Here is a 26,295-nt window from a genome sequence, read left to right on the forward strand (position 1 = left end):
CTTAGACAAAGGAAATGCTGTAGATCTAATTTACCTCGATTCAGTTAAGGCGTTTGACACGGTTTCCCGAATGGGGAACTGTTAGTTAATATGGAAAAGATGGGGATGAATGTGAAAGTTGTAAGGTGGATAAGGAAACTGTTAAAGGGGAGACTCCAGCGGGTCGTACTCAAGGGTGAACTGTTCAGGCCGGAAGGAGGTTACTACGGAGTCCCTCAAGGATCGTATTTAGGGACCGATTCTTATTAACCTATTTATTACTGACCTTGGGCACAAAGAGCGGGAATGTGTTAAATTAAAGTTTGTGGTGACACGAATGCTGGGGGTATGCTAACACGGAGAAGGACCGGGATCTACATTTCAGGGAAGATCTGGACCCTGTACACTTGGAGTAATAGTAATAGGATGAAATATAATAGGAAAAAGGCGAAGGTCATGCACTTAGGGATTAATAATAGAATTTTAGATATACGTTGGGGGAACAGAGTCAGTTGGAAATGACGGAGGGGGAGAAGGACTGGGTATTGGTTGATAGCGGGATGACTATGAGCGCCAATGTGAATGGCTGTAAAAAAGCAAATGCGGTTTTAGGATGCATCGGGCGAGGTATTCCAGCAAGGATAAGGAGGTGTTAGGTGTCGTTAATATACGGCGCTGGTGAGACCCCACCTGGAAATATTGTGTGCAGTTCTGGTGTCCATGTTTAGAAGTATGAATTCAAGACTGGAACAGGTTCAGAGACGGCTACTAGGATGATCCGAGGAATGGAAAATCTCCTTATGAAAGGAAGACTCAAAAGCTTGGCTTGTTTAGCCTGGCCAAAGAAGGCTCGGGGAGATATGCTGTGCCCTATAACAAATATAGGGATTACGTTAGGTGGGAGCGAGAGATTATAGCCGTATAAGTAGGAACGATCTACCAGTAAGAGGAAATAGCCATAATAGTGAAGAATAGTTTAGTACTAATGTAGGCACGAGGACGAATGGGTACAAACTGGATATTAGGAATGTTTAGACTTGAAAAGACAAGGTTTACAAGGGGAAGCATGGAAGGCTTCGAGGAATATGGAAAAACTCGGTTTAGACAGGAGGAATAGCTTGAATTATGGTATACGTAATACCTATAGAATAGTTGGGGGAAAAGAACATTATGGCCTTTAAGCAAGCTTGATAAAAATATATGGAGGGGATGTTATGGATGGTAGTTTTAATTTTGGGCATTATTTTGGATTATCGGCCAGATAGTTTAGTTCTGGGGGCTTTCATGTGAGTACATGTGATGCTACCGGGATGTTGGATGGGATAGGAAACTGATTATGCAGAGAATTCCTTCTTGGCGTGCTGGCTGGGAGTCATTTGCCCACATGCTTCAGGGTTTAGCTGATCCGCCCAATATTTGGGGCGGGGAAGGAATTTCCTCCAGGGCGGATTGGCAGAGAGCCCTGAGGTTTTTCGCCTTCCTCTGCAGCGTGGGGCATGGGTCGCTTGCTGGGGATCCCTGCAGCTTGAGGTCTTCAAATCTCAATTTGACCGATTTCATAACTCAGTCATGGGTTCGGGTGTTGTATAATGTGTATGGGTAGGGTTTTGTGGCCTGCCTTGTGCAGGAGGTCAGACTGATGATGCATATGGTCCCTTCTGACCTAATGAATCTAATGAGTCTATGAGGTGAAGTTCAGCTACCAACGGCTGAAGACCTAGACAACAGTGAAACAAAGTAAAAAGCATCCACCCTAAAAAGAAAAGGACAAAGAACAACAGAAGGAAGATCAAAGCCAGGTTCAAGGCGGAAAGTCACGCTGCAATTGACGGGTGATAAATCCAAACCCAAAGGCAGCATGACACAGCAAGACCTTTGACTTGAATCCAAACTAAAAGCCTGTAAAAAAGAAGGGTGAGATAAGGACATTTGGGTAACATTCTGCTGCCAACATGGAGCCAGCATCTACTGATTAATTTAACAACAGCAGAATGAAGCAACTCCCATAGAACTAACATAGGGAAAAATCCTATAAAGCTGGACTCTGAAGACTTAGGACTTGAGTCTATGGTTCTGCCTGCCAGCCTCCAGGGCATCAGGTGCAACCTGACCCAGACTCAGCTCCACTCTTGTGTACAGAGTACCTGGCCAGTATTCTGTCACAAGCAACTTTAGGCTGGTAACTATAATATCTACACAGAACTTGTGTGAATGATTGTGTGAATGGATATATATATATAGATCTATATATATATAGATATAGATATAGATATATATCCATTCACCCATTATATATATATATAATCATAGGAACAAGTAACCAAACAACATTGTTTGCTGTTATCTTTTATTTTATGATGGTATTTACAATAAATGTGATAAATGTCTTGTCCCCTTTAAGATCTTGCTAGTTTTTATTGGTGTAACACTTTCTTAGAGGTACTTGTACCTAGGGCTTGTTGTGGGTGTCTCTCTCCTCCTAAAGGTCTTATAAAGAAAGGGTTCAAGCTACTCAGCACCGCAAATTCACATGCATCGGGGATGAAAGCATCCCCTGCTCCAGGTTCTAAAGATCAGAGCAACTGAAGCATTCCATTCTGATGCTGCTATAACCTTACAGTGCCCAATCCTATTCTGAAAAGACCTACCTTTTTTTCCCCCTCAAAAGAGCAGGAGAAAGCTCTCTTTACAACCTGGAAGATGGGGAGAGGAAACGTGGAAAGAAAGAAATATCAACACAAAACTTATTTTTCTTTTTGTTTCATTTTTGAAGATCAAGATTTGTCTGAAATTGCACAGTTGTCTCCTACATTTTAAAGAATGTGGTTTATGAAGTTAGCCATGCCAAGAAGCAGGGGCGGCTCCAGGCACCCTAATGCTTCACAGGGAAATCAGAGCCCCTTGTGACATAGTAGAACAAGATCATTCCAAGAGATCAATAAAGTTCAGCAGGATGTTGAGGAGCACTGCGTTTCTGAAGGTGCGCTCTTTTTGAATTAAGTCTAAATATCCAGAAGCATGTAACCTCTGAAGATCCCGTTACCCCAAACAACAGTATTAGCCCCAGAATTGCAACCAAATTCAAAACACAAGACGTGACATTGAAACAACTTAAATTTCCCCTGCACTTTTGCTTGGACCAGGTAATCGCCACCTCCTATCCTGCATGGCAGGTTAGTATTGCTGTGTGCAGTTTATTATTCTCTGTTTCTCCCAAGAGCTGAGTACTTTTCAGTAGTGAATAGAATTATTGAAGCTAGGAAAACAAATCTATGATTGCAGAACTTAATTTTATGACCATCAGTGAAGCGTGCCTGAAAATCAAAATTCCGTGATGTAAACTTATTATGTCTGGATACCAAGAAGGAATTACTTTTCATGAGCACCAATGCACTTGTTAGATACATTATTGGGAGCAGAAGGAAATGAATAGGAAGAAAGAGGTTATTTTTGTCATGTACACCTAGGCTGCATGGGGACTATGAGTAGGTTAGTCTTTTCTACCAGATATGACTGGCTACACAGCTTCCTTCCGAGAGACACACACCAGATGTGTTCATTATAAGATCCTTTCATTACTCCTGGGGGAATTCTGCACCACCGCACATGCACAGAATTTGTTCCCCACAGATTTCTTTGTTTCCCTGCAGAAAAATGACTTTCTGACAGGGAAGCAAAGGGAAGTGACAAAAGCAGTCATGCAGCTCTCTCCAGCAGTATGTTTTGGGTGCCCAGGGCAGCCAACAGAGAGGTAAATCACTGTGGGGTGAAGGGGGACTGGTGAAGGCCCGGGTGGTGGCTCCTACCCTGTACCAGGCTAGGCTGCTAGTCCAGGCTGGGCTGGGGAGGACTTCCCACCCCCAGATTTCTCCCCCAGCTGTAGGAGGCTCTGCAAAGTTCTGAACTCCAAGCTTCCTGCATCCATTGTTCTTCAGCTGTACAGGGAACTTCTCCCCCATCCGTCCAACCCCCGTGCATCCAGACCCCCTCATACCCAGACCATCCTGCTGAGTCCCACCCACCCCTGAACCCAGCCCGTCCCCAATGAGCCCCTGCACCACCCCAATGAGCCACTCACACCCAGATCCCCCCCCAACCAAGTCCTAACCAGCTGCACCTGGATCCCATTCCCACTGAGTCCCCCACACCCAGCCTGCCACTGCTGAGCTCTATCCCCCGCACACTCAGACCCCACCTGCAGAGCCCCAACCACTTTCACCTGGACCTCCCCTGCAGAGTCCCATTACCATTGCACCTAGAACCTCCCAACAAGCACCTGTGCATCCAGAGCCCCCCAGCACCCGGATTCCCCCATTGAGCCACCTGCACCCAGATTGCCCCACACAGAACCCTCTCAACCTGCACTTGGTTTCCCCCCACAGACTAAACCCCTCCACACTTGGATCCTGCCTTGCTGAGCCTGCCTGCCCATACCTGGTGCACCTAGCATAGAGGGGCAGGGCACTGTGGTGTTTCTGGGGCAGGCCCAGTCCTTAAGTTGTGTCAGCCTCACCACTGAATCCATATCCCAGGATAGGGGAGCTGCACAGTGATCTCCCACCTCTGTACAGCCAATGGCCTGTGTTCCTCAGTGCCATGCTGGAGCCTCCATATTTTTTGGACAAATAACATTTGCAGAATTTTAAAATATTGTACACAGAATTTTTAAATTTTTGGTGCAGAATGCCCTTAAGAGTAATTTAATGCACTGCCAGGAATGGTTGTTGTGAACTTTGCCTTAGCGTATGTTAAACACATACACACACACACACACCACCTAGCAGCTGAACAGTGTAATACAGTTTAGCATTCCATTAGTGTTCTCAGAAGTACCAGCATCAGATGTTGCACTCATTGTCACATGCATGATACAAGCCAAAAGTAACTAACCATCTTATTCAGTACAGCAACTTCTAAGTCCCTGAAAATCCATCTCCCAAAAGAAGAGGGTAGCTACTAAAATTAAACATTTATACATCAGCACGTCCAGATGACTTGCACCCAAGAGTTTCAAAAGAGCTTGCTGAGGAACTCACTGAATTGTTAATGTTGGTTTTCAGTAAGTCTTGGAACATGGGGAAATTCCAGGAGACTTCAAAAAAAGGTAATGTTGTACCAATATTTAAAAAGGGTAAACAGGATGACAGAGGCAATTATAGGCATCAGTCTGACACTGATCCCAGGAAAGGCAGTGAAATAGCTGATATGGAACTCGATCAATAAAGAATTGAGGACAACATAATTAACGCACGTCAATATAGGTTTATGGAAAATAGACCCTGTCTATAGATCTATTTTTGATTATATTACAACTTTGGTCAATAAAAGTAATAGTGTTGATCTTGCCTTCTGTAAGGTGTTTGACTTGGTACCACACATTTTGATTAAAAACAGAATAATATGAAATTAAAATGTCACACATTAAATGGATTAAGAACTGGCTAACTGACAGACCTCAAAAGATAACAGTAAACAGGGAATCCTCAAGCTGGTGTGTTTTTAGTGGGGTCCTGCAAGGATCAGTTGATGGCCCTATGCTATTTAACATTTTAGCATTGTCCTAAAAAAAACAAACAGACCCAAAATCATCACTGACAAAGTTTACAGATGATACAAAAATTGAGGGACTGGTACATAATGAAGAGGATAGAGTGCTCTGGATCACTTGGTGAGCTGGGCACCAGCAAACAATAAGCATTTTAACATGGCCAAATGGAACGTCATACATCTAGAAACAAAGAATGTTGGCCATACTTACATGAGTGGGGGGACTCTATCCTGGGAAGCAGTGACTGAAAGATCTGGGGGTCGTGGTGGATAATCAGCTGAAAATAAATTCCCAAAACAAACAAAAATTGACTCTCTGCAAATTGGTTGACTAGAACTGGAACGTATTTTATGGTATTAGGACTCCAGGTGTGTGTTGCATGACCTCAGAGCTAAGAATTTGACTTGGGGCTTTGGTAATCCATAAACAGTAGGTTTACTAAGTGAGCTAAAAATCAAGTGTTTGGGAGCTATATTACATGTTACATTTGCAAGTTACAGTCTGATATTTGACATAAATCACAACTCCAAGCAGCACATGCTGGAATGTTTTTCATTTTCTGCATAGCTTTTCTGATTTGAAAGTATCTTACTGAAGCCTGGGGCAGGTCTCAGACTGTTACAGAGATGTATGTTTGTGATGTCACAGAAGAGGCATAATTGAACAGAGATTAAAGAGAATCATTTCTAGGAATCCTTTCCCTTGACTTGGTACTTAAGACACTTTGATTAAGAAGCCAGAACACACATTAAATGCATTAAAAATCGACGGATAGACCTCAAAATAAAACTGTAAATGGGAATCATCAAGAGAGTGTTTTTAGTGGGGTCCTGCAGGGATCAGTTGTTAGCTCTATGCTGTTTAACATTTTTATAAATGGCCTGGAAAAAAATATAAAATCACCACTAATAAAGTTTGCCAATGACACAAAAATTGGGGAATTGAAAAATAATGAAGAGGACAGATCACTGATGCAGAGTGATCTGGATCACTTGGTGGGCTGGGCACAAGCAAAAAATAAGCATTTTAATATGGCAAAATGGAAAGTCATACATCTAGAAACAAAGAATGTTGGCCACACTTACAGGATGAGGGACTCTATCCTGGGAAGCGGTGACCCAAAAACCACTTGGGGGTCGTGGTGGGCAGTCAGAGGAACAGGAGCTCCCAGTGCAATGCTGTGGCCAAAAGGGCTAATGCGATCCTCGCATGTATAAACAAGGAAATCTCAGTAGAAGTAGAGTTATTTCACTTCTATTTGGCACTGGTGTAACTGTTGCTGGAATACTGTGACCAGTTCTGGTGTACACAATCCAAAGATGTTGATAAATTGGAGAGGGTTAGGAGAAGAGCCATGACAATGATTAAAGGATTAGAAAACACGCCTTATAGTGACAGACTCAAAGAGCTCAATCTATCTAGCTTAACAAGGAGAAGATTAAAGGATGACTTGATCATAGTCTACAAGTATCTACATGGGTAACAAAAATTTGATCTTAGAGAACCTTCAGTCTAGCAGTGAAAGGTTTAACATGATCCAATGTTTGAAAGATTAAACTAGACAATTTCAGACTGGAAATAAGGCTTTAATTTTTAACAGCCAGGGTAATTAATCACGGGAACAATTTACCAAGGATTGTGGTGGATTCTCCATCACTGGCATTTTTTAAACCAAAATTGGAGGGTTTTTTTAATATATGCTCTAGGAATTATTTTTTGGAGACGTTAAATGCTCTGTGTTATACAAGAGATTAGACTAGAGATTAGACTAGATGATCACAATTGTCCCTTCTGGCTTTGAAATCTATGAATTTGTGAAATTTTAGCCCTGCTGAGGAGTAACAACAACATTCTCTAGATACCTGACTTATTCATGAATTATGTATGTGTACAGAATGCACATGATCCAGGCACATACTCACATCGTTACTTCCATTCTGCTGATTAGCTCCATATTTGTGAGTTTACAGTACTGGGCATTGAAAGGTACAAGAATCCAGATCCTTGGCAAGGAAGATTGTTGTACATATCAATATTGAAGGAAAGAGTGATGGTGCATGTACATGCCTACGGATCTAAAGAACCTCCTGACACAACAAGTAGTTACACACATTTTTTCTTCAAAGTTCTGCTTCACAAAATAAAAATTGAAGTAAAACATTTCTAGGAAAAAAAGAACAGGAGTTCTTGTGGCACCTTAGAGACTAACAAATTTATTTCAGCACAAGTTTCATGGGCTACAGCTCACTTCTTCGGATGCATATGGTTCACAGTAACTCAAAGTATTATATATTCTTTTTCCTCTTACCTCCACTTCCGTGTATTTTATCTTCCACTTCTCTGTTTGAATGCACATTATATATTAATACAATAAAAGCTTGCTCTAGTGTAATTTAGGATATGTCCATATGACCTAATTGAATTTGGAAGAGGGTCAGGAAAAAATTACATTACAATAATTAGATCACTGTACTGTTTCTACCAATACCTTCCTGCTAGCTCCTTCACATCGAGTGCCACCTCCAATATATACCATGCAATATTAGTTGCTCAAATGAAGCTGCAGAGAAGTAAGAAAAAGGAAAGCAGTGATTACACATACCAAAAGGAAGAAGTAGAGGAGCAAAAACCCCATTAGCTATTCTGAATAGAGACTCAGGACCAGCACAGTCAATCCCCAGAGTTCAAAAATCAGGAGTTAATGCCTCCTTCCCCTGCACCCTTCCCCCTGAAAGTTATCAATTGGCTTAAAAATCATGATTTTTTAAAAAGGCAATAAATTATGGGGTTTTGTTTGCCTTTAGTTTTTTAATTTTTTTCACTTGCATTTTCAAGCTTTTCTCTGCAACCATGAAAACCTAGAAACTTACTCTTTTTTTTTTTCCCCAAGTGAAAGCTAAGATATTTGAATGACATAACATGGATCCTGGAGTGAAAGCTTTAAGAAAAAAACCACCAGAAACAGTGATAATTGTCAGCATTGAGCATCATATGAAGATATTATAGGAATGAGGAATTTTAACAAGGTTTTGCTGAGTTTAAAGAACTCATTTGTAGCAATACTATGGCATGCAGTGATCTGACTTTGTATTTCCAAACAAGAACCAACACTCAGTTATAGATAAGCTACATTAACAACTCTTTACAAAAGAACTCCAGTTCAGCAGTGGTGCGTAAGGCCGTCAACTAATGCAAGTCATTCTTGTTACCATGGCACATATCTCACAGGTTGAAATGCAGTCCTCATTTCTGTCTTAAGAAATATAATGGGAGTGTTAAGCTCTAAACATTCTTAAAAAGCTGAGGGGATGGTCATAGCACTACAGCCAATATGTCAATGCTGCTGCACATTGAAATGGCATCATTATAAATGGCTTACTTCTATGAGTGATTATAACCATTTTTGGTTTTTATTGAGAGAGATCAGCATCCAGGACACTGGGGTTTTGCCAGTGTATTCCCACCCTCTCCCTTACCGCCGTGGTTTTTTTTTTCTTTTTTCTGTTTAAATTCAAAGAAAACAGAGAATCCTAAAACTCCCGCTCTCACCCAAACGTGGGGCAAAGCCTATTTGGTTTTATGAAAGCTTGACTTCTCTCACACTAATGCACTTCCCATGTCTCATGAACACTTCCCTTAAGTGCTTAACCAAGAAGCTCAGTAGCACATGCTTAAATATGCACACGTTTAGGTGGATGCAGGATTGGGACTTTGAAGTCCACCTTCTGGTCTAGAGGCAAGTTTAAAAGTTATAATTGACAAGACTGCTGGAGTGAAGTTTTTTTTTAAATTACACACATGAACACACAGAGTGTGTGTATGGTAAGCAAATGTCTTGAGAATGACAAGGAGAATAAAAGCCAAGATGAAACCTATATGTGAGGGTGACACATTGCTAAGTAGATTACTTCTACACTCATCCACACATACACACCAAAGATTATCAACTTTTATTCTTGTTAGGGAAGTGTTAAGATATCCAGATATAAAAATGATTTTTTTTTACTGATCAGCTTGCATTGCAGTGTGAACAATTACTTGAGTTCTGAAAATAAGAAAAATTATTTTATAAAAAAATGTTTTGGAAAGAACACTGCCCAACAGATGGCACTACTGCTACTTTTTCATCTTGCAAGGGTGCATAAGGCGCAGAACCTGACAAACCAAGCTACGTTACATTAGCGCTCTATACTTTATTTAAAACCAGGGGCGGCTCTAGACATTTCGCCGCGGGGGGCGCTCTGCCGTTCACCGGTCCCGCGGCTCCGGCGGACCTACCGCAGGCGTGCCTGCGGAGGGTCCGCTGGTCCCGCGGCTCCACCACAGCTGCGGGACCAGCGGACCCTCCACAGGCATGCCGCCGAAGGCACCCTGGCTGCCGCCCTCCCGGCGACGGCAGAGCGCCCCCAGCTTGGCGTGCTGGGGCCTGGAGCCGCCCCTGTTTAAACCCCCCACTATCCTGCAGAATATTTCAGTCTTTCGATGCTTTACATATAAGGCTGGACTATTTCTTTAAATATAAAATATAGCTGTATAATACACACACTTTATTAAAGGTTCCAGACCAAATGCTACATTCAAAGAAGCCTTTTGAAGGTTGTTAATATGTTGCCAACTGAGGATCAGAACACAAACCTGAACTGTATAATTATATTAGATTAACATATATTTTGATATTTTATGCACAACAGTTAAAGTTTTAAGAAAAGTAGTTCCTAAGCATACAGACCAGTATCATGTGGATGCTGCATGAACACTTTGACAGAGACTCAGAATCAAAGACACGTAATTCACCATTATATAAAAACATCACCACACTAATAAAACACATTAATGCTCTACAAAAGACAGTCTCATCAGCAGATTTCTAATTGACCTGATTAGCTTTCTAAAGAAATATTTTAACTATGTAATTCCGACTGGTTGGTATCTTTACTTCCTTTCATGTTTTCACTTCACAAGTCACTTACAATTAGTTTCACTTAGGACAGAAAACTGGACACAAACCAAACCTGGGGCAATAACTGGGAAGGAGGGAGACAGGGAGAGAGAAGGAGAGAGAGAGAATTTTATTTACTTAAATCCCAATGCTGCAGACATTTCAATGCAAGTAACTTTACAGGTTATATGTGTGTTTACAGCACTGGGGCCAACAAAATACCAAGTTCAGTCCTTTTAAACCTTCACAAAATGTTAGCATTAAAATGTAACAGCCACAGATACTAAACTTATTCAAGGCTCCCATGATTACCTAGCTCATACAGCATTGTGTGTTTAATACACCATATTTCAAGTACAATAGACATGGGATTATACAAGTCTTATTTCCTGGAAAACAAGACAAATCAATTACTTTGGACTTTACCCAAGTAAGTCCCATAGACAATCTATTAATCCCATTCAATTTGCTAAACCATTCCATCGCAGTAGTAAACTCATGTAATAAAAAAAAAAATGTTACCATTCTATTTAATTTACTGACAAAAGTAGATGATCACTCTTATACACACACATTCTGAGAAGAGCTGAGTATGCCAGTCTCTCAAAATGTCAAATACTCATTTATTAGGTTTATTCATTACATTTAGCCTGAGCAATTCTGTTTCTCTGAAGCAATTCTGTTTCTGCTCTGTCACAAGATCAAATAAAAAATGAATCCCGCAGTATCAAGCATTCATTACCTAATTTGAAAAGGAGGTCAGAATAGCTGATGTCTTTAAATTTTACAGTCCTCACACACACACTCTTGAGATAACACACTAGGCGCATGTGCCTAGTGAAAATACAGACTCAAATTCTCATTACTTTCCAAAACAACTAAAGACAGATTTATTTTTCCTTTTAAACCAGGGTATCACCAGTTAGTTTAAATAATCCTTTCCTGAAATGCACTTATTTCCATAGATTTCAACTGAAAAAAAGAGTCCAAGTTTCAGAACCTTTAAAATAATATATTATACATCAGGATAATATTTTATATTAAAAAATTATATGAAACCAAATTCCAAAAGAGCCTCTTCAAACAGGTAAAATAATGCAAGGTGTTTTTTTTTTAAAGGATGTGGGAGATATTAAATAAAAATACGTAATTCATACATATCATTAGAGATAGGTTGTATTCAAAGAAATTTACAAATATAAGCATGTTCTTCATGCATGCTCTAATATACTACTTAGCTGAAGATCTGCCATACCTTTAAGCCACATTATTTGCATATACTGCCAAGGGAGCAAGGGAAATCTCTGATGGTTCCTCACTAGTAAAACAAAACTCAAACAGCTCATCAAAGCTGCGGGAGATCCTTAGATGGCCAGCTGACTGCCTTGGGTGTGCTAGCTGGCCAATACTCAGCATGAAAATATAAGTCACTATCCTTCTGACTGGCCAATGCTACAACATTCTCAAAGGAAAATTGTGATTGATAAAGATTTTTAAAAAAAATTATTTATCAATTTGCATGGAGAAAACCCCACTCTCTAAATTTCAAGATTTGGATAGAATGACATGGTGCAAAAATCACTACACACAAAACAAACATAACAAAGCAGGTTACCCACCCTTCCATGTTTAACTTTAAAACACAATCTCTAGATAGCCATCTGCCAGGTCCAACCTAGGTCAGCAGGGGCAGAGGAAAGACATGCTCCCCTTACCAACATCTTCACATAAGGTTCTGTGATGGAAGAAACATTCTTACCCATGTTTGTGGGAAAGGGGGAGCCCAGATTAAGTTCCTCTCTCTCCTGTTTAAGAGATGCATGTGGCTAATGCATCACCACAAATGGACCTCGCAAAACACAGATGTAGAAGCAGCTGCTGACCAAGAACTGTGAACTGAATGACAACATTCCATCAAGGCAGGAGAAAGGTAACCAAGATAACAAAGGAGACAACCACAAAGAGAATGCTGATGCTGAAAAGACTGAACACGAAAGAGAGAATCCAACAGGAAATGTCTTTAGCAATAAACATGCAGCTACATTAAACCTTGCTACATTGCCATATTTTATAAGGTAAGGAGCCAGATTAGGGCTTGGAGGGGAAGTCCATGTAAATCCCAGGAACTGAAGAAAGGAAATGATACTGGTGACTCAATAGGTGGCTCTCTTTCTTGTGGGTTATCATTGAACCAATACTCTTGCACAATGACAAAGCACACTGTACTTAAGGAAATGCCATCTTTCAGATGATATAAAAAACAAAGGTCTATTTAGTCATTACCATATTACAGAGATTCACACAGAGAATGAGACAGGTTCTGTGCCCTCAAGAGCTTCAAAAGAAGAGAAGGAGGAATGAGAGAAATGGATGCAACAAGCAGAAAAGTGACACAGTTTAAGTTCAGTACATGTCTTCTTTGTTCCATTTCTGCAATTGTTTTGATTATATAACTATTTCCCTTCTTCCCAACCATTCTGCTTCCCTAATCTGCTTCCCACCATTTGAAATGCCTTCCTTTGTTCCTCCACTTACTTAGCCCAGTTCCTACCTGTACCTATTGGGTTCCAGGAAGAGGGCAGGCAGAAGCCTGCCCGCTGCTAAAGGATCCCCACCCCAGCCAAAGGGGAGGATCCACAGGACTTGAAAACCCAACTGAGTTTGGGGGACAACTAATAAAATAACAGGGACAGGAGTGAGGTCAAAGGGTCATAAGAAGGGAGCCTGACAGGGACACCAAGCAGAGAACCCCAGACAGCGCCCACTGCTCCTCGAAGGAATCAAGGGAGCCAGTGGATGCCGCCCAGAGGAACTCTGTCCGGATGCGTGAACAGACAGAGGATCAGAAAGAAGCCCCACAGTCACTGGAGTCTCCATCAGCCAACCTTCTCTCCCTCAATCCCTACCTGTATCTACTGGGTTCCCGGGAAGTGGGCGGGCAAAGCCCGCCCACTGCTAAAGGATCCCCCCCCAGCCTAAGGGGAGGACTCACAGGACCACAGAAGCCTACTGAATACGGGGGAAAACTAATAAAAGAACAGGGACGGGAGTGCGGTCAAAGGGTCAGAAAAAGGGAACCTGACAGGGACACCGAGCAGAGAACCCCGGACAGCGCCCACTGCTCCTCGAAGGCATCAAGGGAGCCAGTGGACGCCAACCAGAGGAACTCTGCCCAGATGCGTGAACGGACAGAGGATCAGAAAGAAGCCCCACAGTCACAGGAGTCTCCATCAGCCAACCTTCTCTCCCTCAATCCCTACCTGTAGTGGGGCAGCTGCCCCATTCCTGCAGAAAAGGAGTTAAAAGCAGCCCTGGAGAGGGCTGTGGCTGGAAATAAGGAGAGTGAGAACAGCTGGGGGAAGCTGACTGTGTTGCTGACCACAGGTGTGGCCAGCTCAATCAGGCCCCAGCTGGCCCTGATAAGAGGGCTTTGGAACAGGAGCTGGAAGGAAACACGCTCTCTAGTTTCTGAGAGAGAAGGACTTGGCTGCCTGGAGGCTGAGCAGGGTACACAGAGTGGAGCAGTTCCAGGGAAGGGCAGAGGGAGCTGGGGAGCTCCAGCCTAGTAGAACCCCAGGCTGCAGGCCTTCATGAAGGCCTACAAAGGTACTGGGGCTGAAGAGGGGCAGCCTGGGAATAGGCAAAGGCAGCAGGTCCTAACCCCGCTTGCCGATGATGAGTGGTTTACAGACTGCAGTTGGCCCCAGTGAGCAGGGGCAAGATAGTGACTAGCAGTAGCCACTGAGGCAAGGTGGAGATAGAGGGTTGAGGGTTCCCCTGGGTGAGAAAACCAAGATTGTGGTTTACTGCTGGGGCAGAACCCTGACACAGAGGTCCATGAGGAACATGGGGGCCAGCAGCAGGTGAGACACAGGCCTGCAGAGGGCGCTCCAGGCTGGAAGAGCTAATTCCCAGGACGACCAGCAGAAGGCACCGTGCCAGTGAGTCTCCCCTTGCCACGCTACCCAACAGTCTCTCCACCAGAATTGAGAAAACAGTAAAACAAAGTATCCCAACACTTTAAGCATCCAGAACTACCAACATGGCAAAATATAGGGGGAAGGTAAGCAATTCAGCTGGGTCACCTTATGATCTTTCCCTTGGTAGCTCCTTCAAAGCCAACTGAAGTTAATGGGAGTCATGCATCAGACCCTTATCCACACTGAAGGGTGTGGAAACTTAGGATCCTGAGCACCTTTAACAATCAGACCCTTAATATCATATTCTGTTTTAAACAGGTGAGCGCAATATTGCTACCATTAGTTCTTTATTATGTCCTCTATGATTATCTAGAGAGAGAAAAACCTCCATGTGTTGGCAGCACAATTATCTTTATTTCAAAGGTTGGTTCATGTTAACACATGAACATCAAAAGCCACACGAGTCAGTGTATGAAAAAAATAAGCTTTTTGTAATTCAACTAAATCCCCTCAGTTTTCAGACAATTTGAATGCAAGACCATGTTCTAGTTCTCAGTCTGCACTGTTAGCAAGTACATCAAGTGAGAAACTAATTCACATCCATATTAAAAAAAACTCATCTGATGAAGTAAGAGAACTGATGGGGTTTAGTCATCCAGTTACCTCATCCCAACATCTCTTTTGTGGGAGAGAAAGTCAATACCCAATGAATTTGCATTTATGTTGTTTCCTAGAATCATTCACTGAAACATCCCAACCCATCTTGCCCAGATAATGAATTACAAACCATGGATGTGCAGCCCTTAGAGGAGCATTTGTGAATGTCTGGGTTGATTCTCACGATTAGGCGCAGAATAATAAGTTACATAATGATGATCTGAGCTAATGGTAACCAGATACTGGAATACTTGCTGCATCTACAGTTTTGAAGATTTGCTTAGTGTTATTACAGAAGAAAATTATACTAATACCTATGGGGAATGCCCATTTGGAGCATATCCTCTCTCAGGAGCACACAGAATCTATAAGATAACATTATAAATTAATTAATATGATTGGGGTACATCTTATCAGAGAAGAATAATATCACAACAGCCTACATATTATATGAGTATGGCTGTGAAAAATGTGTCACAGACCATGAAATCTGGTCTCCTCTGTGAAATCTGGTCTTTTGTGACTTTTATCCTAACTACACAGATTTCACGGAGGAGACCAGCATTTCTCAAACTAGGGACCCCAACTCAAAAGGGGGTTGCCAGGATATTGTAGGGAGTTGCAGTATTAACATCCTTGCTTCTGTCCTGCCTTCAGAGCTGGGTGGTTGGAAAGCGGCAGTGCTGGCCAGGCATCCAGCTCTGAAGGCAGCACAGAAGCAAGGATGGCAATACCATGACCACCCCCACTCCCACACACAATAACTTTGCACTGTCCCCACACAATCCATCTTTTGTATCAGGACCCCTACAGTTACAATATAGTGAAATTTCAGATTTAAATATCTGAAATCATGAAATATGCTATTTTAAAAATCCTATGACCATGAAATTGACCAAAATTTGGTAGGGCCCTGTAATATGAGAATCCCAAGCACAGCCAAATGGTTGAAACACAACACAACACAGCAAAGAATATTTTCATTTGCTAAAGAGATGAACAGTCACTCATTGCTGTACTATCACAATCATTTTCTCCTTTGTTACCCTTATGTAAACCCAAACCCATTCTCAGAAGCTTGATCTTAAGTGACACTTTACTCCCCCCTCTTTTAATATATGAAGAAGTCAGTTAATCAGGTTAACCAGGTTCAGAGAGTTGTATGAAATACCACTTATATGGAAACAGAACAAAATATTGGGGGTCGGGGGATGAGGAGGTACACCAATTAGCTGCTGATGCACTCATGTAAAAATACCCTAGTTTTAATGTTTACAATGGCCTAAGACAGTGTACAGACCTATGCTGGTCCACTTTAGCTCACCTCCTCTTCCTTTAGAGTTGCAATATTGTTAGAACAACAGCTATTTTGCAAACTAGTCAAGCAACACCCCCCTGACCCCCCCCCCCACAAAAAGATACATTATAATAACCTCATACACAATGAGGAAACAATGGTCCAGATCCTCAACTGATTTCCATTTTCTTCAGATGAGTGTCTAGCACAATATCTTTAACAATTTCTGTTTTAAAACCTGCCAATTATAGGGTAAGGGTAGACCCATGCACATGCTGATTAAAAGAATTTCATTGTGTACGTTTCTGAAAATGTAAGGGTTTAAATCCTGTAACTAACTTTGTACAGACTTGGGAGTTCAAACTAAATATGGAGGTGTGGGAGATGTGTGCGCCTGTCTGTCTCTGGGGTTATTCATACAGAGAAGTACCAACATTCAGTAAAGAGAAATGACACAGCATCTACAAAGGTTACCCAATTTCTTTAAAGGACCCAGAGGTGTAACTGAAAACACCCTCCATTTCCAACATGATAAATCTATTGAGGACTGTCATGTCTATGCCTTGTTCTGGTAGCAACCAATGATGTTACTACAGCAACAGCACGTACTAAATTATGCAATCTCTGGGCTCTCTGTGGGTGTGTTGCGAAACATTTACAACATTCTTTGTCCTTCCTAGAATTATGATACAGCACTGTCACTTGCAAGTGGATTCAACTGTTTGGAAATTGTGATGCAAGTCAGAAGGCCTGATGCTTAAAAGCATTCAGAATATTTGAGGAGGAAGAGGCGGGGGAAAGAGGAATCTCCTAGTCACTGTGATGTTTCCATCATCTTTTGTGGGCAGATTAAAATGACAACAGCATTGACTCCCATGTCCTGGAAAATGTTCTTATTAATATTCTGTTCTGTAAGGTAAGTTTGATACAACAGCTCTGCACAATTCACAATTTGGTTTTGCTTGTGTGGAAGCCAAGACACAGTTAAAGAAAAACTGAAGGAAAAAAAATGTGCAGCATTTTAAACAAATCCTTACCTGTGTTACCACTTGAAATTTTTTTAATTTACAAATTATTTCATATTTTCAGCATATGCTCTGTTTACTACTTATATTTACAGCATCTTCACTGAAAAGTAAGATGCCATCACAAAAAGTAGTAGTAATGGAGGTTACTTACCTGTAACTGGATGGTCTTCAAGATGTGTAGTCCCTATCTGTTTTCCACCTGTGGGTACGTATGTGCACCACATGCCTGAATCCTGAGTGAAATGCTGTGTTTGTTTTTCTTTTTGATTTTTACAAGGAGTGTCCATTGGCCCACACATGTACTGTAGCTCTCCTTGTACTCCAAACCGAGGGCATAAAGGGTGATGCAGGTAAACGCCTCTACAATTTATCATTATTTCTGCAGCCCAAGCAATCCGCAGCAGAAGGGATGAAGGGCGGGTAGAGGAATACAGATAGGACCACGCATCTCGAAGAATCTCCAGGTGAGTAACCTCCATTTCTTCTTTTTCCAGTCATGGTCCCTATGTGTATTTCACACCTGGGAGATTAACAAGCAGTAGTCAAACAGGCAGAGGCGACATGGGGGGGCATGCGGGGTCACATGCCCCACCCCTCAGATTTCCTACTCGGCTCACATGGACTGAGCATGTTCAGTAACACTGCTAAACCTGACCTCCCCCCCCAAAAGTCAACAAGCATGGGTCATCTCTGCAAACAGGAGTTGGGTGTGAGGATATCAAAGTGATACCTAACTGTAGTACTGCTGTCTCTGCAGCTGTAGCCACAGTGGACAAACGAACCAGAGTGAACATCTCATGAAGGCACCAGAGTGCAATATCTCATGAAGGCATGCACACAACTTCAAGCAACTGCTCAACCTATCTCTAGTAGAGGCCTGTCTCTCGGAGATGAAGATGAAGCAGCTTGCCCTCCAATGGAAATGAGCCCATACCTCTGTAGTAAGAGGAGGCCCTAAGATATAAACCTTGGTATCAGAGGCCCAGTATGAGGCCTGAGGCCTGAACTAAAGTAATGGTCAAGACTTTGCTAACATAAAGCAAAGTTAAGCTGTGAGACAGAGGCAGGCCCTGCTCACAGAAGCTGGCAAGGAAAGGGCTGATTGCTGCCCAAAAAGAGACTTACTGTAAAACGTACTGAATTACTATGATATCAGAACATTGACCATACTTGTACACTCCACACAGCATAACAGGAACAGCTAACCCATGCCAGATTGACAGGGGCGAAAGGGCTAAATATTGATGGAAGAGTTGTTTTTGTTCGACACCAACTCATGTACAAGTGACGGATGTGCCGTCACCTTACTGCGTAGAGGGGTTGCCACCTCCCCACATATGTCATGGAGTGATGTGTAACTTGTTTGTACCCGTGCTATAAGATGCAGTTCCTGATGGGCTAGTGTCTCTTGTCTAGCCGAGGGGCAGTTGAAAGTCCCGCCACTACTGACTGAGTCCCATTGCCAGTGGGCACATATTGTAGTATGCCCCTGAACAGACTAAAAGATAAATCTACATGGAACTATCATTGTACCTTCGTTTACAATAACACCTGGCCTACGTGCCTTCGACCTTAGCTAAGACTCTACGTGGTCATTGGCGGGGTTCTCTCGGGTCTGCCTGTGTCAGCTATCTTCGAAGAGCTGCAGGGGACAGCACACAGAGAGGACACACGCACACAGCCGCGCAGTGATTTGAATACGCAACATTGAACAGAGCAGAGCACCACACCGGTAGCATCTGATAACACTTCGAAGATAGTTGACACAGCAGACCCGAAGAGAACCCCCAATGACCAGAGTCTACTAAGGTATGAAGGCACGTCGGCCAGGTTTATTGTCAAACGAAGCACAATGATAGTTCCCTGTAGATTTCTTGGTCTATTTCAGGGCATACTACAAATATGTGACCCCTGGCAGTGGACTCAGCTCAGTCAGTGGCAGGACTTTCCACTGCCCCCTCGGCTGGACAAAGACACCACCCCAGGGATGCATTCTTATACACAAGTACAAACAAGTTACACATCGCTCCTGACGTATTGAGGTGCTACCCTTCTACGCAGCAAGGTACAATCCCTCTACGCAGTAAGGTGACGCCTCTCACCTTGTACATGTTGGTTCGAACAAAACAACTCTAGCCATCATATTAATCTTTTGCCCCTGTCATTGAGATGGGTTAACCTGTTCCTTGTTATCTGTGTGGAGTGTACAAGTATGTGAATGTTTTGATATCTAGTGTTCAGTACCTTTTAGGTAGGTCTCTTTTTGCAGCATCAGCCTTTTCCTTGCCAGCTTCTGTGAGCAGGGCCTGCCTCTGTCTCACAGCTTAACTTTGCTTTATGTCAGCAAAGTCTTGACCATTACTTTAGTTCAGGCCTCATACCGGGCCTCTGATACCAAAGTTTATATCTTAGGGGCTCCTCTTACTACAACCTCTTCTGGGGGTGGGGGGAGATGCAAGCTAGTTGATAAAGGGTAATACAACCAAGATCCATTTAGGAAGTCTCTGCACCAGTACAGCTTGACTCCTTAATTGCTCTGCTATGGAAACAACTAGTTTAGGTATCTTTCTAATGTCCTTTGTAGATAAAAGGCCAAAGACCTTTTGGATATCCAGAGAACGCATCCTTCTCTCTACCTCCAAGGCATGCAGTTGAGAAAAAAAAATTACCTGACTCGTATGAATCTCAGAAACTACTTTAGGGATTAATTTGGAGTGGGAGCATGAGACCTTTTCTTATAGAAGGTAATATATAGCAGGTAACCCATAAGCACCCCCAGCTCACTGACTCTTCTGGCTGATATTATAGCTGTTAGAAAGGCCACCTGCACAGATAGAGGGGCCATAGAACATGTGATTAGAGGCTCAAAGGGAGATATAGAGAGAGACGATCAAACAAAATTGAGGTCCCACTGACCTGCAAACTTCACCAATTGAGGAAACAATCTGAGAAGCCCCTTCAGAAATCTAGCTGCAACAGGTGACTGAAGAACATACAGTTACCTATCGGAGGATGGAAAGCACTGATTGTTGCTAAATGCACTCACAGAGAACTGAGCATGAGACCCAAAAACTTCAGATTAAGTACATACTTTAAAATAGCAGGGATCCCAGCAGATTCTGAAGACAAGGGGAGAAGTGTTTCCATTTTGCTGAGTAACAGCTCCTCATAGAATTCTTTCTTCTTTGGTTTAGATTGCATCCTTCTGGAACATGAGTGCTCTATTTCCAATGCCTACCCAAATAACAGGCTCTGAGTTGCAATGGTCCCAGACAGGGGTGCCTGAACCTGCCCCTGTGCTGTGTTAGAAATGGGGTCATATTCACGGATGGTCAAAGCAAGAGCTTAAGTAGATCTGCAAAACCAGAAGTATCTGGGCCAGTTGAACACAAATCGGGATGACCCGAACTTGATCTTGGTGGATCTTTGTAGAACTTGTGGTATCAATAAATTGGGAGGGAAGGCATACTCCAGGTGATCCTTCCATGACATTAGGAGGGCATCTACCACTGAGCCTTGCAGTACAAAGGAAATTTCCTGTTCACCCGCAAGATGAAAAGGTTCCAGCTCAGCATTCCCCATTGTGCAAATAGATTGTCAAGAACCAAATTGTGAATCCTCCACTTGTGATTTGTGGGAAAATGTCTATTCAGGCTGTCTGCTAGGGAGTTTTGCATCCCAGGTAAGTATGCTGCTGATAGTGTATCAGCCATCACATAACCTTAAGTCCAGAGGGTGACTGCCTCTAAGCGTAGAGGGAGAGATCTTGTTGTCCCCTGCTTGATTATATTTTTTGTCATGTTGTCCAACATTATTTGGACATGTCTGGACTGGATGAATGGAAGAAAGGCACTGAAGGCACAACAGACCATTAGTAAACATATGTATTCTAAACTCCCACAGGGTCCAGACACCTTGTACCATTTGCCTGTAGTTAGGGCCCTCCAGTTTTTGGCAAATTGGGCAAGGAGTCTTTCAAATATCTGAGGAGGGAAATGAAGAAGCATCAATAAAAGGATGCACATCTCTAAAGTGCCATCCAAAGAAACTCTGTCTGTGGGGTCAAAGTACGATTTGGTAGTGGATGTTGCAGAGGCTGAGTTCCTGGGTTTATAAACCCTCTCTCTCTTACATGATGGCTCCTGGGGACATTGGTGATATAAAGGCTGAGGAGGCAGTCTTGCCCTACATCCTTGTCTATGGATCCAAGTCCTCAAGGGAATGGAGAGACTCATCTGTCATTTTATGGAATAGCTTGACTGGATCAAAGGACAGATCTTGGATAATATTCGACACCTCTCTAGGGAAACCTGAGGATTTCAGCCATGAGTCCCTACTCATAAAAATAGTTGTTACATCCCCCTAAATGCAGTATCTGCTGCATCCACCACATTCTGGAGGAAGTCTTGGCAACCAATCTGCCCTCATCCACCTTAGTGAGGGTTCTAGCCTCCTCAGGGAGGCTGTCCTTAAGATCCATAACCGTAGCATAATTGACCAAATCAAATTTGGCCAAAAGGGCCTGATAGTTAAAAATCTTGAACTGGAGGGAGGTGGAAGAGAAGACCTTTCTCCACAGGAGGTCAAACCACTTGAGTACCTTATCAGAAGGAGCAGACTTTGGGTGTTGTTGCTTAGATTGCTCTGCAGCCATCTGCACCACCGAGAACAAAGTAACACTTCTCAGGTCTCTTAGAACTGGGAGCACAAGAAGCAAGAGCATACCAAACTGTCTTTGTTGGGTCCAGATGCCCTTGGTGGAGACAACAACTTAACTAGGACCAGAAAGCTGCAGAATGTCCAGTAATCTGTGCTGAGGCTCCTGGTCTTCCTCAAGCTGACTCTGTAGCTCTGTCACCACTCTGCTAGAAGATTTTAAACAATATGAAGAACTCATGCGCAGAGACAGAGAAGGAGTAACTGCTTCATCTGGTGATGAAGAAATTTCTCCGAAGACTGTCAAAACCTTTGGATTAGCTCATCCTCCTCCAAATATTCCAACGAGGCCAGTTGTAGATGGCCAGACGATAGCAAATACAGCTCATGCTCTGATCCTGGGAGTCTAGGGTCAGACTCCCCCCTCCTCGCCCCTGATATAAGCAGTAAGATGCCTCAACTAGCAGGTGAGGACCACATGGGACAGGATACCATCTGTTTCTTGGCCAGTCATATTTGGTTAGACACCAAAAGCCTGATCTTCTGGGGCTTATCCCATGTCACCTCCACCTGGTACGCAAAGATTTCTGAGGGGCCTCTGCTTCATCCAAAAAGAAAGTTGGATCCTATACTATTATGAGAACAGACACAGTGCTGATGGCTGCATCTCGAGGTTGGCAGGTGAGATGGAAGAACAACACTGCACTTTTGGGACAGTCTCTTCTTCAGTGTAACAATGGAATAGAGACTATCCCGATAGGAGGGATGAATTCAGATTGGGAAGAGCAAAGATATCCTCCAAGGAGACATTGTTTTTAGACTGCTGTACGGTACGAGTCCATTGACAGGGCTGTCAGAGATGGACCTTCCTTGGTCACCATGGAAGTTGGCACTTTCTGGGACTCTATTGCTATCAGTATTGCATCAGCTCTAGAAGTGGATGGGCACACCAGGAGCTGTTTATCTTGAGACTTCACCATCAAAGCTGACGTCGGAACCCTTGGATCCACACATTGCCTCCTCCTTCCAAGATTTACTCTGACGAAGGTCCCTAGTGCCCATGTGCGCAGGCACTCCCAACTGATGAGGTTGGTGAGGGATCCTCTCTCTTTGGGGAAGTTGTAGATAAAGATGATTTGTCCATATGCCTATGAGAGTGCCCCTACTCTTCTGTAAAGCCTTTTCCTAAGGCTTACCAGTTTTAGCCTCCATTCCCAAACTAGTACTTGGAAAGGAACTGCTTGTTTGCTGAAACTGATGTATGGAGGGAGAGGGGGGTCCCCAAGCCAGATATGATTGGGGTCTCATTGCCTTCTCCATCAGATGATATTTTCTAAGTCTCAATTCCCAACCCTCACAAGTTCAGGGGGGGAAGGAGGGGAAGAGAGCAAGACGCTTCACTTAGCAGAGATGCAAGCCTCAGCCAGGTCAGAGAGGCAACTTTGATGTTCATGGCTGACAGAAAAGAAGCAAGGGCATAATGCCAGACTTCTCAATTAGGGGAAAAAAGTCACTGGATATGGGGGGGAAAAGGGGAGAAAAAACACTCTTTACTATGTTAGACTATACTATAAAAACTACTAAAAAATTCACTATATACAATATCTTTACAAAAACGATCCCATAGAAAGGAACTGAGGACACTAAAGACTGAACTCAGCAATAAGGCGGCACTGGAGAGGTGTCAGTCAGACCACCCTTTATGCCCTTAGTTTGGAGCACAAGGAGAGCTGGGGGGATGTGCAGGCCAATGGACACTGCTTGTAAAATAAATCCAGACTCAGGTGCAAAGTATGTATGCATACCCACTTGTGGAATACACATAGGGACCATCACTCAAAGAAGGCTTAGTTGTTGACAAACTGTTTTGAGATCCTTGTATAGAAGGAACTACAGAAGAGCAGTGTATTATCATAATGGAGTCAGAAAAATATAGCTAATCCCCTCCTAACTAAACCTTGCCTAAAGAATTAACAACTCCCCCCAAAATTGAATAAAGATAGTATTTGCAAACCATTCTGTTGCTCTATGCTGTATCAAACTCTATGTACAAACTCTATGCTGTATCCTTCGCCCTACCCTTTGATTTTTTTCCACTAAGACTGTTACCTCTTCAGGGAAGAGACTATGTCTTATTCTCTGTTTGTGAAGTGCCTAACATACAATAGCACCACATTCTCAGTTGGCTCCTAAGCACTGCTTTAATATAAATATAAGAAAATTTCACAAAAATGATTGACAAATTTTAAAAATGCTAAAAACAAATATCTTTGAAACCTAAAGTTATAACAGATTCTAGAGGTAGAGCTACTAAAGTTAATACATTAAGGAATTTAATGTAAGTTGAGAATTCAGTTCAAGATCAGCAAAATAATGAATACACTTAATTTAGGGAGAAATTAGAAGTTGTTGAATGCTTCCATCTCTCACTGACTTCCATTGGATTTGAAACCACACAGCAGCTTGTATTATGGGGCCCAGATTTCAGATTTTGTAGCTCTACAACTTTTTCCATCCCCAACATGGAAACCTCACACATGAATAAAGCCAAAAAAATAATGGAAATATGCTTGCTTAATACAAGAGGCAAAAATCTATCTCTTGGTCACAAAAAATGATAGTTTCAAGGGGAAAAAAACTGTAGATAGTTATCTTATAGATGGTAGAGTAAGACAGTCTTATTTATTACATTATTCAGTGGCATGGGTATAGTTTAATGGAAGTACAAACATAGCCAAATTTCTTTTTTGGCAAACTAGCAATTTTTCAACTAAAGTGAAAAATTCGTCTATTAAGTAGAGGTAAATTGTTATTATGTGGTCTTGGAATTCCATTCACATGGTCTTCTCAAAACAACCCTTTGTAAAGAAAACAAGCTGGGATCAGTAATTTGAGTGACAAATAGGATTTATTACATATATTTTGGACCAGGAAAAGGAAGTAACATTGTATCTCAGAACCAAAGATGAGAAATTAGCTTTACCTACACCACACTTTTTAGCCCCACAGATCATAGGGCAAAACCTATATGCTGCTGGTGATGCACAGACCAGTCCAGAGTTAAGCCCAGCTGGGAAGGTGCGGAGCAGAGAGACACCCCACCTATTCAGGACATATGTGAAGATGTAATTAAATAACAAGCCCTTACCTCCAGGATAATATCAAAGACATGACATTCTACATTACCAACCTGTGAAACAGAAGGTCTACACTAGAATGGAAGTTGATGTTTTTTGTGGCAAGCCCCCAGATTTTATATCTAGGTGCTTTATAGACTGATATGAAGACAAGGTCCCTATACACACCCCAAACACAGCGGTTATTACTTCTAAACATAAAATAAAACACTTTAAAAAGGTGGAAAGGCATATGGAACTTGTAGAAAAATCAAATCAGAACTCGGACTCCATTTGACTGGATTTCCTGCTGACCAGGAAGGAGAACATTTTTTTTTTTTTAAGAAAAATAAATGAAACAAAGAAATGCTAGGACTTAGTTTAGCTGAGGAAATTTGTTTTGTTTATAAAGATGATTTTAAATTTGCATCTGATCCACTGGTAAAAAGATCTAGCATGAGCAGCATTTTGATTTTTCACACTGATGTCTGCTGCAGGCTGAGATATTTTGATGGGGCTTAACTTTTCCACCCTCTCGTCCCAACAACAAAAAAATCTGGCTCTCTGTCCAGTTGTGTAATATAAAATAATAGGGTGGGTCGTGGGTGGATCATCTATTTCTTCTGCATTTCATTGACATTTACAGGGAAGTGAAGGTCGGATGCTATTTTCAACCTTCTTTCAGTCACAGAGGTCAGTCAGCTAAGATCAGCAGCTTTTGTGGAGGGCAGTGAAATAACTGCAGTTCATTTGCCTACACTCCCAGCATGTTCAACAAGAGGATTTCTTCTAGTTTGTCCAGACGCAACAAGATCTGCAAAGAAAAAGAAACTGTAGAACTAACTTACAGTTCATCTGCTACTAATCAAGAGTGTGACAACTATTAGAGTATTATTGTACTGTTTACTAGCCCAACTTCTCACAGTTTAATATATGTCACTTATAAATATCTAGTCACTGAGAGTTCTCACAAGGTCACAAGGTATCTGAAAGTAATACCAAAAATGTTAATACAAGTTAGATTTTAAAAATCGTTAATCTGTTTCTATATGTGATAAGGAATCTCAGCTGAGGAAATCTCCAATTCCTGCTATTAATATTGAGCAAATACTTTTTCCCTTCCCTCACATCCCCCACAGCATAATTAAATGTTTT

The 26,295-nt window shown here is 42.2% G+C and overlaps 1 protein-coding gene across 3 annotated transcripts in view; it reads right to left on the bottom strand.

Moving 5' to 3' along the window:
* Nucleotides 1–26,295, bottom strand: part of PFKFB4 (6-phosphofructo-2-kinase/fructose-2,6-biphosphatase 4) — a 113,096-nt gene that overhangs the window by 69,431 nt on the left and 17,370 nt on the right. The window contains exon 1 of one of the 3 annotated variants that reach the window (XM_075072797.1): nt 12,226–12,354. The exons of the other annotated variants lie outside the window; for them this stretch is intronic. Within the exon in view, the coding sequence (XP_074928898.1) occupies nt 12,226–12,229 (4 nt within the window). The 5' untranslated portion in view covers nt 12,230–12,354. Of the gene's footprint in view, nt 1–12,225; nt 12,355–26,295 lie in introns of those variants that run through there. 3 annotated transcript variants of the gene reach the window in all.

The sequence above is a fragment of the Chelonoidis abingdonii genome, chromosome 16 (assembly GCF_003597395.2).
Source record: "Chelonoidis abingdonii isolate Lonesome George chromosome 16, CheloAbing_2.0, whole genome shotgun sequence".
NCBI lineage: Eukaryota > Metazoa > Chordata > Testudines > Testudinidae > Chelonoidis > Chelonoidis abingdonii.